The sequence below is a fragment of the Lipotes vexillifer genome, unplaced genomic scaffold (genome assembly GCF_000442215.2).
Source record: "Lipotes vexillifer unplaced genomic scaffold, Lipotes_vexillifer_v1.1 scaffold1783, whole genome shotgun sequence".
NCBI lineage: Eukaryota > Metazoa > Chordata > Mammalia > Artiodactyla > Lipotidae > Lipotes > Lipotes vexillifer.
In genome coordinates this window covers 773,182-790,752 of record NW_006777435.1, presented here as the reverse complement: position 1 = coordinate 790,752, position 17,571 = coordinate 773,182, and the positions used below count along the sequence as shown (strand labels likewise).

At 57.2% G+C, this 17,571-nt stretch overlaps 1 protein-coding gene across 1 annotated transcript in view; it reads right to left on the bottom strand.

The window, feature by feature from the left end:
* SLC2A11 (solute carrier family 2 member 11) overlaps positions 1 to 9,957 on the bottom strand; it is a 16,380-nt gene extending 6,423 nt beyond the window's left edge. Inside the window, exons 1-4 of the mRNA XM_007451024.1 lie at positions 9,916 to 9,957; positions 7,207 to 7,305; positions 4,788 to 4,948; positions 1,587 to 1,711 (exon numbers count right to left, since the gene is read on the bottom strand). Of these exons, the coding sequence (XP_007451086.1) occupies positions 1,587 to 1,711; positions 4,788 to 4,948; positions 7,207 to 7,305; positions 9,916 to 9,957 (427 nt within the window). The remainder of the gene's footprint in view (positions 1 to 1,586; positions 1,712 to 4,787; positions 4,949 to 7,206; positions 7,306 to 9,915) is intronic.
* Positions 9,958 to 17,571: the final 7,614 nt, after the last annotated feature.

The following is a 17,571-nucleotide window of genomic DNA, read 5'->3' as shown; positions in this document are numbered from 1 at the left end:
CCCCACCCCCGCCGGCCCCCACCACGGCCTTGGCGCCACCAGCCCGTCATCTACAGGCACTGAGTGCTGCTCCCTCAGCCCAAGCGCTCTGAGGGGCTCCTCCCCACCCGATGTAGGGCCAGCAGGACTCCAGCCAACTCCCAGGACTTCTGAGAGAGAAGCCCTATCACCGGGAGGAGTGTGAGGGGCTCAGAGGGAGCAGATGCCCACCAGCAGCCCCGGCTCTCACCTCTCACGTCAACTACCGCTGCATGTTCTCCCCCATCTTGGCTTCCCTGGGGATGCACCTCGCACCCAGGCAGCCAGTGGGAAAATGGAACTGGATGGCGCCCCCACTGCCCACCCCAGAGGGTGACAGCCGGCAAAAGCTAGGCCACGGTACTGGGGCACCATCCACCTGGGAACACGTCAGGGAATGCTGCTCCATCCCCTCCCTGACGTGGGATCAGGAAACAGCCCTCAATAAGGTCCTGCCCCTCTCTGAGCACTGGGTGGGGGGAGCTGGGAGGAAGGTGGGTGCACTGATTGCCAGAAGCTCTCCCACGGAGGTACACCCACTCTTCCTACAGACAATTAGGGAGGGATTCCTTCTGTGCCAGGTACTCAGGGCACAAAGTTTGGCCCGGTCCCTCTTCCCTGAAATGTGGGCTGTTCTGAGTGACTCACTTCTAATAAGTAGACTGTGGCAAAACTGATGGTGTATGACTTCTGAGATTAGGCCATAAAATGCACCGGGACTGTGTCCTTGCGCACACATGTGGGCTCCCCCTCTCCCATCACTTCCTCTGGAGGAAACCAGCCGCCATGCTGTGAGAACACTCAAGCAGCCCTACGGGGAGACCCATAAGCTGAGGAGCCCGGGCCTCCTGCAAACAGCACACGAGGGCGCCATCTCAGAAGCAGGTCCTCCAGTCCCAGCCAAACCTCAGGTGACTGCAGCCCTGCCTGACAGCTTGATCACAGCCTCCTGAGAGGCCCCAAGCCAGGACCACCCAGCTAAGACACTCCTGGTTCCTAACCCAGAGAAACCATGAGTTAATAAATGTTGCTGGTGTTAAGCCACTAAATTGTGGAGCACTTTGTTTCACAGGAATAGATAACTAACTAATAAAGACATCAGCACCTGGCTGTATAAACAGTAGGAGTCAAGGGGGATTGTTGATGGGCACCCCTAAAAGCCCAGGTGGACATGCTCAAAATTCTGCTCCCTCCCATGACAAGCCCCAGAGCCTGAGGGGTCCCTAACAGGCTACTCTGCTTCTGTAGGGAAGATCAGAGGGCCCGTCCTAGATGCCTTTTCATCTTGACTGCCAGGAAGCTCCCAGCTTAGAGGACTTCTGTTGGTTTAAGTTTGGGGATGTTTGCCCTCCCATCCCTTATAACGTTTCCATTTTTCTAGATCCACTTTAAGTACCTAGTTATATGACCCTTTTAAGATAAATCATATCTAATCATTCTGCAAAAAAAAAAAATAATGGTGGGCATGAAAGGAGAACAAATCAATGAATGAAGGGAATAAAGAGGATACAGGAAAGAGTAGGAACAGAGGCAGGAGGGCATCCCCCCGCCACACACACACACTGTACCTGCACTGATGCCCACGAGCAGCCGTCCCAGCATGATCATCTCAAAGGAGCCTGCTCTGCGGCTGAAGCCAAACAGGGTCGCTGCGGCCACCACGAAGATGTTATTCACCATCAGGGACTTCTTCCTTGGGGAAGCCAAACACAGGCGAGAGATGTGGGTCCAGTCCTGAGGACCATCCCTGGGGACCCTTCTCTGAAGCTTCAGCTAGCCCTGATCAGACCTGTGTGTGCATGAGGGGACTGAGTCAGGAGTGTAAGCTACACGAACAGAAATGACGCTGGCCACTGTAGCTGGGGTCACTTGTGGGATGCCCCCAGGGGCCCACTCCCACTCCCCTCCTCCAATATGCCCCAAATTACTCTCCTTTCTGCCTCCACCACGGCTTGAAGTGACAGAACCCGTATGGCTTTATCCCTACAGATTGAGCACTGCTCTCCTCAAACTCCTCTGTAAAGCGAAGGGCCTAACAGCTGATTTCTCAGACTCAAGGAAACCCTGGGGAGGAAGAACAGGGGCTTCCGGAGTGAGGGAGGGGACACCTGAGGAGCCAAGTGCATTGCAGAGTCACCGTTCAGAGCCTTCAGGATGGCTGGGTGGTCTCTGCCAGGCTGGTTCAACGGGACAGACGGTAAAACAGGAAGGGGCACTGGGCATGTCAGCAGCTCCACACGATGAGGTGTCAGCTCTGGGCTCCTGACACCGCGCTCAGAGGCGCTGTCATGCAGGTCACCCAAGAGAGGCCACAGGAGGTCATATGGCTCATGTACTGACAAGGAAATGAGCCACAGGAAGCCGCTGGCCTGCTCCAAACCAACAGCACAGGGGTGAAAGATGGGCCAAAGCTCAGATCCCCTGGCCTAGAGAATGGAGAATGACAGTGGATTATAACTTGATCCTGTGGTAACTCCAGTTGTGACTTATAAGCCACATACGGCTTCCTCACTGGTATAAATTAATACAGTGCTTCCAAGACTTTCCTGGTGGTCCAGTGGCTAAGACTCCACGCTTCCAATGCAGGGGGCACGGGTTCAATCCCTGGTTGGAGAAGTTCTGCATGCCAACGCCGTGCAGTGCAGCCAAAAACAAATAAACAAAAAAACACAGTACATCCACTGTAGCTATTTATCTGGCGGATGCTTTTTGCTGCATTTCAATACAGACGACAGCAGAAACACTTTACTTCCGCCCGGCAGGGAGAGTACTGCACCTTTACCGACCTCCTTAGGGACACGGCAGCTCTCCAGCTCTGGGCCACCCCTGCTCCATGGGGAGCTGCCCGCCTCAGGCATCTTGCTGGCCCGCTGCTTTGATGACTTTATGCTGTAAAGGACACGGGGAAGAGGAAGCGGCAAGTGCACCCGACGTCATGGTAACGTACAAGCATGACAGAGTGGGAGCCGCCACACCAGTGGAGTTCCTGACGTCCGAGGGCACATTTCCTCCAAAGTGCGGGATGGCTTGCTGCCCTTCCTCTAAGAAGGATGGACAAATCTCAGATGGCTTCTTTCTACTTTGGAGGCAGCCTGTCCCACAGTGAGTGGCGTGATCTGATACCTACACTGGGTGATTTGCAAACCTGGAAGCTGTGAGTGGAGTATGCCCTAGTAGGTCCAAACCAGCTGCCAGATGCTCCGCCCCTCGATCCTCTAGACCTGGGATATTGTGGTGCTCAAAGTGCCCCCAAGGAGAATCACAGTGCAAGACCTAGGATTTTGGAGTAAAGACAATACTTCGGTGAATTGCTACCCCCTTAATCAGAAATAACTCCTGGCTGGTCACTAGGCCCTAGTGGAGAATACACACCGGGATGGGGTGTCTGGCTGTTGTTCCAGCCCGCGGAGTCCTGGTTTTCTGTCACTTGCCGTTGGTACTTCTGCTAAACACACAAACATGTTGTCTGTGCAATTTTGCTTCCAACAAAGGAGGTTACATCAGTGAAGCAGAAGGACGGGTGCCCATGGAACTCAGTATCACATTAGGAACCCCGTCATTCAGAAGCAGGTGACCTCAGAGGGTAATAACCTGCTGACGGACCCACACCATCAGGACTGCCATGCCCACTCGAGCATGAAGATGGGGGTCACCCCGATGGGCAAACAGCCTCAGGCCGGTGGAAGTGCTGACACCAGACACGAGCAGAAAACCTGAGGATGGACGTCCCCGAGGCAGTTTTTGGAGTGACCAGCTCCAAAACCCAGGAGCAGACCCTCTACCTATGTTTCCAGGTTCTGGATCATACGCTTTAAACTAAATTCATCCACTAGTTTCCTTTTCTTTGATTAGTTTCCCCTACACTTTCTTCTTTCTTCTTCCCGTGAGGTGTCTTGAGGGCAGTTAAGTTTACCATTAAGTGTGTAGTGTGCAGAATATCAACACGGTAACGGCAGGGCTGGCAGATTGGTCGTCACGTGGAAACTCTGCACTCAGGGAGCATACCTCCGTTGTGCCGTCCCTGGTGGCTGTGACGAGGCAGTGCCCTGGGTGGTCTCAGGAAGGACTGAACAAACTAACGTGAGGAGGGGCACATGGGGAGCTGAATATATGGGTGAAAGGTGCTGACACGTGCTGGGTGGCCAGCCAAGGGGGGGACCATGAGAGCCGCTTGTTTTTCCGCCCGGCCTTGCTTCTCTCCTGCTGTCTCACGGGTGTAGGCATGTGACCCAAGGTGGGCCAGGAACAACCTGTCTCCCTTGATTCTGAGAGCGAGTGAAGATACTGGAGGTGGAACAAGGCTGGAGCTGATGCGCTGAAGGCATCTCCCAGGAGAAAAGCCCAGGCTAGGGTGGCCTTGCATCCTGCCCTCCCCAGGCCTGGCTTTTGACCACTTCCTTTTGTCCTATGAGCTGCCCCAGTATCCTTTGCGTTATCACAGTTTTCCATTCAGTCTGTCAGAGTCTGTCTCTCTTGTTTGCGACCCAAGATCTGCATCAGTTGGATACAAAGCGGGGCACTGGGGAGAAAACACCTGTTCACAGTCAGACAACGTGTGCTGTATTGGCAGCCATGGGTCCTCCCTCCCTCCCAGCATGGGACTCTTCCCTCTGCCACATCTGCTGGGAAACGTGAGTCACCCGGTGAAACTGCAGGCAGAGCGGGAGGCCGGTGAGGAGTTGACTCAGGCCTGGGCCTGCCGGGCATCCTGCCCACACCCAGGGTGCCCCTCATTGAAGGGCATTTGGGGGTCCACGGGAAGCACTTACCTCCCCAGTGTGATGGCCAAGGGGCCAGCAAGCAGCGCTCCCAGAAGTCCCCCCACGGGGTACAGAGACACGATGAGGGACCACACGAGCGGGACCAGATGGTCGGGCAGCGGCTGGCCAGTTCGCATCCGCCACGTCTCATTGGTGAATTCTTGAATGTGCTGTGGACAGAGATGCCAGTCAGCCCCCCGGGGGCGGAGGCTCCCTCCCCACAACAGGGCTTCTCCCCACAGGCCCTGCCTCTGCAGAGCAGGCAAGTCTCCCCAGCAATCCTGGTCCCTTCAGGGCAGGACCGAACTCACTCAACTGCAGGGCACTGTGCCGTCTCTTTCAAACACAGTGTCTCCTGGAGCTCAGAGCTGGCCAGTCTCTATGTGCCCCTCTGAGTCCACTATCAGCCCCCCTCCCCCACTTTTGGCCTGGGAAGCCACCTGCATGGGCCACATCAGCAGGCTCCCTTGATGACCAGCTTTCTGATGGACTTGGCCATCAGTGAGCATCAGCAGAGCAACAGAGGAGGCAGGAGGGGTGTTTGTCCCCAGGGCTCCTTCACTGGGGGCACCTCAGGATTGCTGCAACGCCTGACCAAAAGACCCAGATACCCTCCTCTTGGTCAGAGATGAATGTCAGTGTCTGGCTGGTCTTAGTCCTCCCAACAGGACGTGAGGGAGGACGTGAGGATGACCAGGGGGTGCAGGTGAGCAGGCCAGCTCAGGGTAATGGCTGTTAGCCTGGTGCCCGCCAGGTCCCTCTGGGGGAAGGACCTGTCTCGGGGAGCTGGGACCAGGGCCAGCCTCCCCTGACCTTGGCTTGAAATCCTCAAGGGTGACCATTCAAGGGAGTAGGGGAAGCCTCAGAAGCCAAGGAAGTCTCATTTGCAGGAGCCAGTGATGGCCCATGGGAAGCAAGGCCTGAGAGTGTCCTGCTGTGGGCAGATCCCTCTCCAGCCTGCAAGTTTGCACTGAAGTGGACACTCGCATGCTTGTTGAATAAACAAATAAAACAGCCAATGGAGCTCAGACGCCCCTTTCTAAACCCTTCATTTCATCCTCTTTTAAGGGACTGGGCAGCTATAGTTGTTTCTGCCCAGAATGTATTCCCATCCCCAACTTCTAAGCACCAACATGCTTTGAGGGAAATTCTTTCCCCTTGACAATTACACCCCCCTACACAGTTGGTCACCTGACCCAGGCCTGGCCAATCAAAGTGCTCCACCCTCCTGGCCACATGATTGGTCTAGTGGGCATATGATCCAAACCAGCCAATCAGAGGGCATGTGATCCAAACCAGCCAATCAAACTCTTCCCCAGCCTTTCTGCTGGAACTAACAGGGAGAACTTCTGTTTGGGGGTTCCCAGTCCAGGACAGAAAGTGAGTCTGGTGACAGCTGCTCTCTTGCACTGGGTGGAGGATGATGCCCTGCAGGGATAGGAGAGCCCCAGTTCCATCCTGGGACCTGTTTCCTGCAGCCCCACCTCCTTCACAGCTATGTGACAGGACACTTGCCCTTCTCACTTAGGTGGGATAGAGGTGGCTTCTATCAATGGGGCCGAGAGATTCATCCTTTCCACAGGCATTTACTGAACATCGGCACAGGCCAGGACAGAGTCAGGTGCTGGGGACTCCAAGATGACTTGGACACTGAGAGGAGACCAGCAGGAGACTGAGACCAAGGGCTGGGGAGGGAGGGTGACTCCAGCTGGGGGGGCTGCTAAAGGGCGGCTTCAGGGAGGTGATGGCATTTGGGTGGCTCTTGAAGGGCTTCTTGCAGGTGGGGCAGAGAGGGCTTCCCATCAGAAGGAGTCTTCAAGGAAGGGCTGGGTGCATTTGGGGAACTGCGTTTAACCTGCTTTGGTAGCGGAGTAGGGGGAACGAAGGTGGAAGACAGGTGGACAGGTTCTGATCCCAGGAGGCCTTGGACTTCAGATGGATGAGTCTGTCCTTATTCCTGTAGGCACTGGGGAGCCACAGAATGTTTCTGGGCAGGGGAGTGGTTTGATCAAACTTCAGAGGATCTAGAAGGGGGAGGTCAAAGGCAGGGAAGCCAGTGATACAGGCAGGAGAGACGGGGTCTGAACTGGGATTGTGCAAGAGACCCGAGGAGAAATGGCTGGAAGCCAGAGGCAGTTAGGAAGGACTTGGTGTCCCAGAGGGAGGGAAGAGTCAGGGCGGACCCCAGTCACTGGGTGGATGGTGGAGTCATCTACTGATATCAGGGACTCAGGAGAACTTGCCAGTTTCAGGGGAGGATGCAGAGCTGGGTTTGAAATCGCAGGGCCTGTGGAGCATCGCAGTGGAGGTGGACATGTGGGAGAAAGCGCCACCAAGTGGATGCTGGCCTGAAGATCTGCTGCAGGCAGCTGCTGGCCCTGGCCCAGCACCCACTGGGATGGTGATGGTGCGCATGGAGGGTACATACCGAAGTCGGGGCATTGATGATGGAGAGGTTGTAGCCAAATTGAAAAGTCCCACCAATGCCAGCCGCACAGATGGTCAGGAGCAGGACCCTGCCCTGGAACTGAGGAGAGAGGAGAGGACACAGAGTGCCTGATTACAGCCTCCACCGATCCCAGCACTGCAATCTATCTGAACCAGGCAGTCATGGCTCCACTTTGCAGATGAAGAAGCTGAGGCAGAGAGGAGTTGCCTAGGTCGTATGGCTGGCAGGTAGCAGAGGCACCCTTAGCCTTCTGCTCTGAGTCCAGGATCTCACTGCCCCTTCACCCCTGACAGCATTTTCCTGAGATGGACAGCCATTCCGGGCCCTCCTTGCCGGGCATGCCTGCTGTGGCTCAGGGGACAATGCCTTGAGCTGGGGCCCCACAGGCGTGAAGCTCTGCCTCTGGCAGGACAGGAGTCCCTGAGCTACAGTGACTCGCCCCAGTGAAACTCTCTCAATAGAGTGGCTGGGCCTCCCTCTCTTCCCTCCCAGCCTGTTCTGCCAGGAGGCCAAGAGGAGGGGCCACACGGACCTACATGTGTGGGGGCCTGGGGGGCACATGGAGCAGCAGAGAGCAGCCTGGGTTGTGGTGCCAGCTCTGCCCTTCCTCCCTCATCTTCTCTGGGTGGCTTCCTCGCTGGCCCTGGTGATGATAATGGCTACCTTCAGGCTGGGGGACAGCCAATGCGCATGTGCACTACACACACCTGGTACAACAAAGGGCAGCTTTTCATCCTCATGCAGCACCCTTAGAGGTGGAGGGATAACTCCCCAAGGCACCCAGCTCAGTGCCCTGATGCCCCATCATTAGATTGGTATCTTTTTCGGGGGATTCAGTCTTATTTATAATTTTTCTCTTATAATTTTTAATTCAAAATAACCTGCTCGTTAAATTTTTTGAAAATCCAGTGTACGCTAACAGTTCTCCAGGCTCCCAAAGAGCAGTGAACCGCTTCCCTCAGATATTTTCTGAGACATTCACAAAGTGGTTAACTATACAAAAATCAAATTGTTGATCTTTTCCTAGTAACTCTATACTACCTTTCTTGCTCGGGCAAATTGTCCCTCAAATATAAAGCACTGTGTCATATTTATTATTTTTTTAATACTTAAATACAAGTTTCAAGTCAGAAGGATGTTTGGCTAAGGGCTCCCTGAAGAATTTCCAGAACCTGAAGACTACTTACTCATTCATCAGTCAAATACCAAGTGACTATCCCAGCCAGGAACTGCGCTGAGAGGCACATACAGTGGGGCGGGGGTGTGGGGTGGGGAACGACAGACCTGCTTTCACCGTATTGTGAGAACCTGGCCTGGGGGTGGGGAGGTAGAGGAAGAGGCTCTGAGGGCAGGTTCCTGCCAGAGATCTTGCCACAGGTCTGCAGGCTCGTCTATGACAGGCGCCCTGGCTGCCCGCAAGTTCCTACAAGGTCTAAGTAACTTCCTCCCAAGCCTGAAGCCATAAGGGGAAGCCAGGTGAGAACCCAGGAGTCCCGTCTCAGTCTCACTGGAGTCACTGGAAGCACCCTGCTGGGCTGCCCGGAGGTGAGAGTTCCACTAAGAGAGCAGATCTGCAGGAAGCAGCAAGTCACACACAGCCTGATGAGAACTGAGCCCATGTGGCAGGGGTGCTGGCAGGTCTCCAAGACAGCATAAATTACTTTATTCCATGAGATCGTGCATGGAGATTGCCTAGTCCTCTGACTGGTCATGAAAAGCATTCAGACATTAGCTATGGTGGTGATTATTAAGTCAGTGAATAAAGATTTCTTGCCTCCCTACTGTGGGCAATAAATCTACTGTTCTAGGTGCTGGGGATATAGTAGTGAACAAAAGAGACGAAATCCGTGACTATTCCAGCGGGGGAAGACAGGCAGTAACAAACAAGGAACATACATAGTAAGTCAGCTGTGCGACGTAGACAGAACGCAGGCGAAGGTGAGAGGGGGGTGTCTGGAAAAGGTGGTCAGGGAATACGCCATGAGAAGGGGGCATCCGCACAAAGACTTGAAGGAGGTGAGGGGAAGCGCCATGCAGATCAGCGCCGGTTGGCAGGGTAAACCCTGAGGCGGGGTGGTGAGCGTTATCGGCTTGCTCTTCCCGCTGCCCCTCCCCCTCGGTGCAGCAGGACGGGAGGACGGAGTTTAGAACCAGCGTGGAGGAGATGAAGGTTGGGGAGAGAAGTGAAGGTGGGAAACAGGCCCAGGACTGGATGAGGCGGCCAGGACTGCAATGCCCAGGGGCTGCTGCTGCTGGGGGCGTGTCAGGCCCACACGAGGACCAGAGGGATGCTAACCTGGGACGCTGCCGGTGCGCAGGTCCCGTGCGCAGTGCGCACACTGCGCCCCAGCCCAACACTGCGCGTGAACACCTGCTCTTGTTCGACTGGGCAGAGCACCTAGCTCCATTGCGCACACTCAGATACTTCTGTACACTGGACGCGTTCGTTGAGCCTTCCCAAGTGCACGCCAGTCCGCAACCCCTCATCCGATAAGCCTGGGCCGGCAGGTCTCGGAATTCAGACGTTTGCGAAAAGCGGATCGGCGTGGAAGAGGGAGGCGCATGCGTAGTGGGCATTTGCGAAGACTCGCTCAAAGCTTACCTCAGCCAGAGCGCGCGGCCAAGACACGTGCGCAGGCGCACAGGGCGTAACGGGGGTGGGGGGCTGGGGTCCCGCGAGCGGGTCACCTGAGTCCGAGGCTGTAACGGCGGCTCGTGTTCATCCTCCATCCCTCCCTTTCTGCAGCTCTGAAGGTGAAAAGCCACTGACTCCTTACTCGGCCGAGCCTGTGGCCCATCTCCGCAGACCGGAAGGGGGCTCAGGTCCGAAGTCACCACGGCCAGTCCCTGCATCCGCCTTCGCATGTCTTGGCCGGCGGCTCTGATCAGCGCGCTCCAGACTCGCACGAAATCCCGGCCCTGGCCCCTAGTCCCCTCGTCTCCTCCCCCGCTGCCGCCTCCGGAGTGACTCTCAGGCCGTCACTCCCCTTTGGACCTCCGCCGCCGCCCCTTCCGGCCCCTCTGCCCGGCCTCCTCTCACCCCAATCAGGCGCCCCTGCCCGCCTGCGGGAGGCCCCTGTCCCCAGGCACTATGAGGGCCGAGCCCTTGATTCTGCACAGGCATCCCCACTATCCTACAGTACAGGTGTCCCCGCCCTTTCCCCCCAGGGGAGAGACAGGATTAGGAGGGCCAAAAGGCAGACCCACAAGTCTGGAGAGCTCTCATCCGTCGTCCTGGCAGAGCCAGTGACTTGGAACGCGGGTGGGAGACCCAGTCTCGGGTTGCAGCCCGGGGATCCATTCCGTGAGAGGCCAGCCTGGCCTATGCGACAAGATTAATCCGGCCCAGTGGACCTTGTGAGATGAGGAACCACCGGGTCCGCTGGGCAGGATTAATCTTTTATTTCTCAGGGCTTCTCAGGTCCTTCATGAATCCAGGAGTTGGATTAAGGCCAAATCGAAACCAGTTGCCAAAGATGCTATTTTTGGTCATAGAAACATAGACCTGAAAGTGACCCTAGGAAGTCATCTGAGCAAATGTGATAGGACATACACCAGAAGGGACACTGTTTTATTTTTGCTGCCCTGAACTTGTAAAAGTTTCTAAAAAACATCATGCATTTTTTTCAGGAAAAATATCAATACAATAAATAAAATATTAGCAGTTGCTAAGTGCATGCCTTTCTGCATCTCTGCATCTATTGAGATGATCCACTGCTGTGATAATACACTCTTTGCTCCCTCCCGGCCGCCCACCCCACTGACACCTCGCTGGAGTCAGCCCCCCAATGCGTGGGCTCCCCAGCCACTAATTATTATCCTTAAGCAAGGGAGCTTGAGGTTTCTCTTTGGCAAACATTAATCAGGAGTTTAACCTTGAGTGTGTGAAAGTCAAGGTTGTGAGTGTTTGTGGCTGCCCAGTGCTGATGGCTAATCCTCTCAACGTCCCTGAGACTCCACAAGGTGGAGTCTGTGTCCGCCGCACCCCTGCAGCCCTGCTGGAAGTCGGGGCTGGGCTTTCAGATCTCCAAGTCCAGCGCAGACCCGACGGGATGGGGCTGTCAAACCACGCCTGAGTCAGGGGAGCGTGGAAAGACAACCCCCCACGCGTGACTCCTCCTCTGGGGAGCTTCCCGCGTGGATTCCCACCCAGTCTCGGATTCCCACCCAGTCTTGGTTTCCCTGGTGAGAAGGCAGAGGTGGGGATGTTACCAAATCTTGGCTCCCTGTCTACCGATGCCGAATAGAAATAAGGAGACAGAGTTTGGAGGAAATAGAACAGAGTAGCTTTATTCCTTTTGCCAGGCAAGAGGGGAAGACAGTAGGCTAGCGCCTCAAGAACTGTGTGCCCCTCCTTGGGGAATCGGAGAAGATTTTATATGTGGGGCTCGCAGTCCCGGGTATATGATAAGGATCAAAAGTAGTGAAGGTCTTGCATTTCTTTTCTTCTGCAAATTCATGGCCAAAGCTGGCATCAGGCGGCTCAGCAACCAGGTCTGGTGTCCCTGAAGTTATCGGCTGGTGACCTTCTTTCTGAAATGAAGAGTACTACAAGGGAGTGTAGGGGGAGAAGAAAGGCCAGGTGCAAAGGGTAATTTGTACGGAGTCAGAGAGTAATCAGCTTTGTGAAGGACAAGTCTAGCTATAAGTGCTTATTAGTAGTAATAGCTAAAGAATAACCAAGATTACTTAACTCTTTCAGGCCTGTTTATATTGTTTCCCCAGCCTGTTCACTGTTTCCTTATTTTCCTTGTTTATCAGAAAATTCTCATGTCTGTTTTTGCTGAAACAGGGGCAAGGGAGGAGGGGTGGCCTGCTTTCAGTCACCAGTGCTCAGGAGCTCCGGGAGGGAGGCCAACGTGGGTGGTGACGCCCCTCCCCCGCCATGGGAGCCACGACCCACGCTCCCTCCTACACTCCGGAGCCTGTCAATCTGCAGATGGGAAACTGAGGCCCAGAGCTGGCGGCGAGGGGGGAGTAGGGGGATCCACCCCGGCACTCAGCGGGAGGCAGGGAACACAGCGGCTCGCACCGAAGGTAATAGATACCGCAAAGCTGGCTGGAGGGCTCCACCTCGGGCGCCCGGTGGTCTGCGCTCCACCGAGCCCCCGGCTGCTCCTACCCCCGCAGAAGCGGCGAGGCCGCCTCGTCGACCCGACCCCGCTCCAGAACGTGCCTCCACTGTTACCCGGGCCCGGGGACTCCCCTGACCCCCGGATTAGGCCTCCCGGATTAGGCCTCCAGACCCCATTTAGCCCTCCCAGGCCGCCCCCGCCAGTTGCCGGGATCCGTCCCCGCTGCCGAGACCGGCTCCGGCCGCGAGGGGGCGACAAAGCCCGCGCTTCGGGAGTTGGCGCGGCGGGTCGCCAGACCTCTCGGGGCTCCGCGGTGGCAGGGAAACCAAGAGGCCTGAGCCAGGGCCCCGCCAGCTGCGGGGAACTCCAGGGGGGAGCTGCCCCCACGGCCCCTGGGCGCCGAGTCCTGGCCGAGCCCGGGCGTCCCCTGTTCCACGAGCCCCAGGTGATTTCGTTTCCTTGGTCCTGCGCACCCAGACCGCGCCCCGCCGGGGGGCCGGGGGTAGTCAACCCCACCCCCACCCCCCAGTTATGACAGACAAGCATGTCTCCAGACTTGCAGGTGTCCCAGGGGAGGGGGGCAAAGTTGCCCCTGGTGGGGAACAAGTGCCCTAGAGCAGTGCCATCAACGTGTGGTCTTTGCATCGCAGGACCAAGCTGGAATTGCAGAGTCTTGGGCCCCACCCAGACCTGATGACTCAGAATCTCCGGGGGTGGGGGGTGGGGGTGGGGCCTTGGTCGGGAGTTCGGAGGTCTGACACCCAGCCCACCCTGCCTCTGCCTCGCTGTGTGCCTCCCCTCTCTGCTCCATGAAGGGTGGGACAGGAGTCTGGATGGTGGCCTAACCCCTGGAGCCTGGGCTCAGGTTGGCCCCCATGGTCCGTGGTCTCTCCTTCAGCCCATCACCTGGGCACCCATCACCGGGTGGGTGGTGGGTGGACTGACCTGCTTTGACCCGACTGCCTCCCCTCTGACCTCAGCGTCCTCATCTGTCAGCTGTGCTTTCCAGGAAGGGCTGGGGAGTGGTTCAAGGCCTTCCCTGTTCCTCCCACTTGGACTGGCAACTCTACTCTACACCAGGAGCCTCCCAAGGAGGCACTGGCTGGAATTCAGAGGCCAGCTGACCTTGGGCACCAGGCTGTCAGGGTGGGCAGTGAGCCATCACCAAGCACAGCAGGCCGGCCACAGGCCTGGCTGCAGCTGATACCAGTGGGGTACCTGCAGTCCCAACATGTACTTCCTCTCCAGGCTCCATTTGCCCACCTGTAAAATGGGGACATCATGACGACTGACCTGCCCCCTGCACAGGTGCTGCACCCTCAGGCCCCAGGTGTGTCTATTGACTGCCTGCACTGAGCATCCTGAGGGCAGGTACCGTGCCCTCTCTTGATCTCCAGACAGACCCTGCCTGTGGGTAGGTGAACACGAGGGGCTGCAGCCTGACTGAGTGTGGAGGGCAAGGCCTAGGGGCAGCCGCTGCAGGCTCTACCCCAAATCCAGCTTCTCCCTCCTCCTCAGAGCTGGCATCCACTCCAGTTCTGGGTCACATTTCCAACTTAACGATTCAAAACTAAGAAAGAAAGAAGAAACCCCAAGCAACAACCAGCTGAGCAGCCCCTCCTGGCCACGCTTTGATATTTGAGGACTGAACAGTGGAGCTGATTGCGGATAGGAGATTTAAAGCCATCTTAATTAGAAGCAAAGAATGTCCTCGGGGTTGGCTGTTCTAAAAATACAGCTGTGCCCACATCTGGAGGGGAAGGGTGGGAGGCGGGGGGTGGGGATGGCGGTTAGACACAGTCTGAAGTGCTGACGCCTGCATTCCCTGGTGGGGGAGGCCCCCTCCCAGCAGGGCCCATGGTGGGGGAAGAGGGGAGGACACCAAAGTGGTGGCCAGTCCCCTGTGGCTGGGCCACCTGGTGCAGGTTTGGGATGGAGCTGAACAGGCAGTCCACCCCTTCCTGGGCCCACCCTCACCCCTTCCCCATGCCCTCCCCACACCCCAGCCTCAGTTTCCCCAGGGGCCTAGTTAACGGCCGCTGCTTCTTTCACCAGCCCCCACCTGACACAGGCACAGCTTCTGACTGGGGAGGGAATTTTTCCTGGGTTTGATATTGAGTGCTATTTGTTACCTTTTATGAACTTGTCACTTGTTTTGTTCGTGTCCTCATTCTAAACAAATGAGGTACTTTTGTACCTAATCTTGGACTTGTAATTTTGCATTTGTTTTCTTAAAGAGGCCCTAATACCTCACACAAGTGAAGGGCGTGCGAGGCCGAGAGAACATCTTGAGTGAAATGTGGAGGCGGGGCTTGTGGTGGTATCTGGGGCGGGGGTGGGGCGGGGTGGAGGGGTACAAGGACACAGGATTCCTGTCCCAGGGTCTGAGTGAGCACCTGGCCTGGGGCTCACCCTCCCCGGTATGTGAGCAGGGCCTGGGCTGCTTGGCAGGGGTGTCGGGGGCATAAGCCAGGTGGGAGATGGGGGAGCCCAGGGCCTTTCTGAGCTTCTCCATCCACCTGCTCTGAGCACTCAGTCACTTTCTGGGCAAGGCTCCCAGAGTGGTGGCCCCGTCCTTCCAGGTCCTTGCCAGACCACAGATGGGAATTGCCTGATGATCTGGCAGGCAGGCTATGGGTAGGAAGACCGTGGGACAGTGTGGCCTCAGGTTCCACATGGACCAGATCCCACGTGCATCCCTGGGTGTGCAGGTGGGCAGCAGACCCGTGTGGGACCACACAGTCTTTTCACTGTATCTCCATGAACTCGCATCCCCGGCCCTGCCATTTGGCTGATTCAGCCAAGCAGATAATTTTCTTCCAAAACACAGCCCCACAGCCAAACTGAGCTCGAAAATAGCTGAGGTGGAGGGGGCGGGGCGGGGGGGGGGCGTCACCAGCTGGTCTGGGGCTCTGGCTGGAGGCGGCTTTGGTGGTCAGGTAGTGGCCACAGCAGCGAGTGGAATGAGGGGCAATTGATGAGGGTCATGACAGCCGGGCATTGAAGGTCAGGCTGGCCTGGCAGCTGGGGCTGGGGAGGGACCATCTCATCCAGCCACTGAGGGTCAGAGATACAGAAACCAGGGTCCAGGCGGGGAGTCCCACACCCCAGCTACTCAGCAGGGGAGCATCCAGGGAGCAGAGTCACCTGTCAGAGACATGGCAGGAGCCCAGAGGTGGCAGAGAGGTTTTTGTCTCTGAACCACAGCTGGAGAAGGGTGAAGGCAAGGAGCTGGGAGGGCAGGGCTGGGGAGGCCAGGGAGGGCTTCCCTGAGCGGTCTTGTCCCCCCGGGACCCCTAACTTGGCCTGTCCCAAACCAACAGGGGGTCTCCCTCCCAAACCTGGCCCTCCCCTACGTCTCAGCCCCCTCGCCAAGCACTCACTAAGGTCTATGCCTTCCGCCTCCTTGACCCTGTCACCCTCGCTGTCACGTGCCCGCCACTGCAGGCCGCAGCCATCTTCCCCTCTGACCCCTTTCTCCAAAGAGCCGCCATCTGACCCTAACCTCACCTGGGGCTCTTCACTGCCCTTGGGACAGAGACCATCACCTACAGGGCCTGTCAGCCAGCCTCTCATCATATGCAGCTCCTTCCCTGCCTCTGTCCCTCCATGCCACCTCAAGACCTTTGCACAAGCTGCTCTCCTGTAGGGCCTGGCTAATGCTTACTCTTCCTCTATCCTGACTGCCTCCTCCCTCCCCAGCCCACCCAGAGATCCTCAAATTCCTGGAAAGTCGATTCTGCTACCAGGCTCAGAAGGCCAGGCCCAGGTCGCCCCCTCTGCCGGGCAGGCCTGACACAGCCCACCTGGACGGTTTGTTGTTCTTTTGCTCGGGTCACGAGCAGCTGCTGCTGAGTGAGTTCCGGACTCAGTGCTAAAAATATCCCATGACCCAGACAGGAAGGGCCACCGGGGACACAGCTGCTCCTGGGGGCACTGGCTGGAGCTGCGGTGAGACCCACCCAAAGCAGTTGGGGGCATAGTCCATATGCTGGGACGGGGTGGGCACTGAGCTCGCAGCCCCTGAGGAAAGGCCCCGCGAGGGGTGCCACATGTTATCCACAGGAAGACACAGCACCTCCAGCACTCACCTTGTTTCTGCTTCTTGCCAGCTGTTACCACAGGCACGTGCTGCCTTCGGAATAAAATACATCTAAAATTTGAGTGTGTGTGGCCCTAACAGAAGATAGGTGAGCTCTGGTCCCTTCAGGGAGGGCTTCCTGGAGTAGGGGGCATTTCTATCACCCTCTCTCCCTCTCCTTTTAACAGAACATCTAGGCTGGTAGGGAGGGAAATGAGTGACTGAGTAAGTCAGATCTGGGCTGTCCCAGGAGAGAGATGCTGAATAAGAGGTGGGGAAAGGACTGGAGGGCTCCCTGTGGGGCCGGGGAGTGGGAGTCAGGGTTGGCTCCAGGTTTCGGGGCTGTCATTGGGGTCTCATGAGGGTCTCTCCTGGTGTACGAGCCCTGTGAGGATGAAGGCCAGCTTGGTGGGCACACAGCAGGTGCTGTCCTGCCTGTAGGCACTGGAGAGCCTGCACAGAGAAATCAGGGGTCTTCGGGTGTCCCCGGACCTGGGCACCTGTCCCCAGACCTGGGCTCCTTGCTCTGTAGCAGGCAGGGTCCCGAGGCCAGCGAGGCGGCTTGGAGAGCAGGCCCATCTTCACCTCACCACAGGCCTGCCTCCTGCCATAGTCCTCAGCCCAGGAAAGAGGAGCCGGCCCCTCGGGCAGGCCTGCTGCCCTGCTGCTCAGGACAGACAGATGGCTACACAGCCATTAGCATCCAGCAGCCCGCCTGCCTGGCTCACCCAGGCCTTCTCTCTGTAATTAACTGTCTGGAGGTGCCAGGGGTCGGAGCAGCGGGCCCGGTGCCTCTTGAGTGGCCTGTCCTGGGCCTGACACTGGACGTGAAAGCCTGAACTGGTGGTGACAGTCTGCCCCAGGCCCTGCTCTGCCTCCTAGGGGCCTCAATCCCCACCTGACGGTACCCTGGGCCTGAGAAGGGAAGATGTGCAGTAGAACCCCGCCGCTGCTCCCGGCATGTCCCGCCCAGACCCTGGGCTCCGTCTCCCAGGAATGTGCTTCTCCAGCCCCAAACCCGGCTCCTGCCTTATCAGCCCCATCGAGGGGAGAGACAGACACCCCTATCACATGACGGCCCCTCCGTTAGTCCCAGCCTGACCCTGAGTGGAGGGCCAGCCAGTGCCTGCTTGCTGAGGGCCCGGAGGCAGGAAAGCCTCCCCCTCCCTGTGCAGACAGGAAACCCGC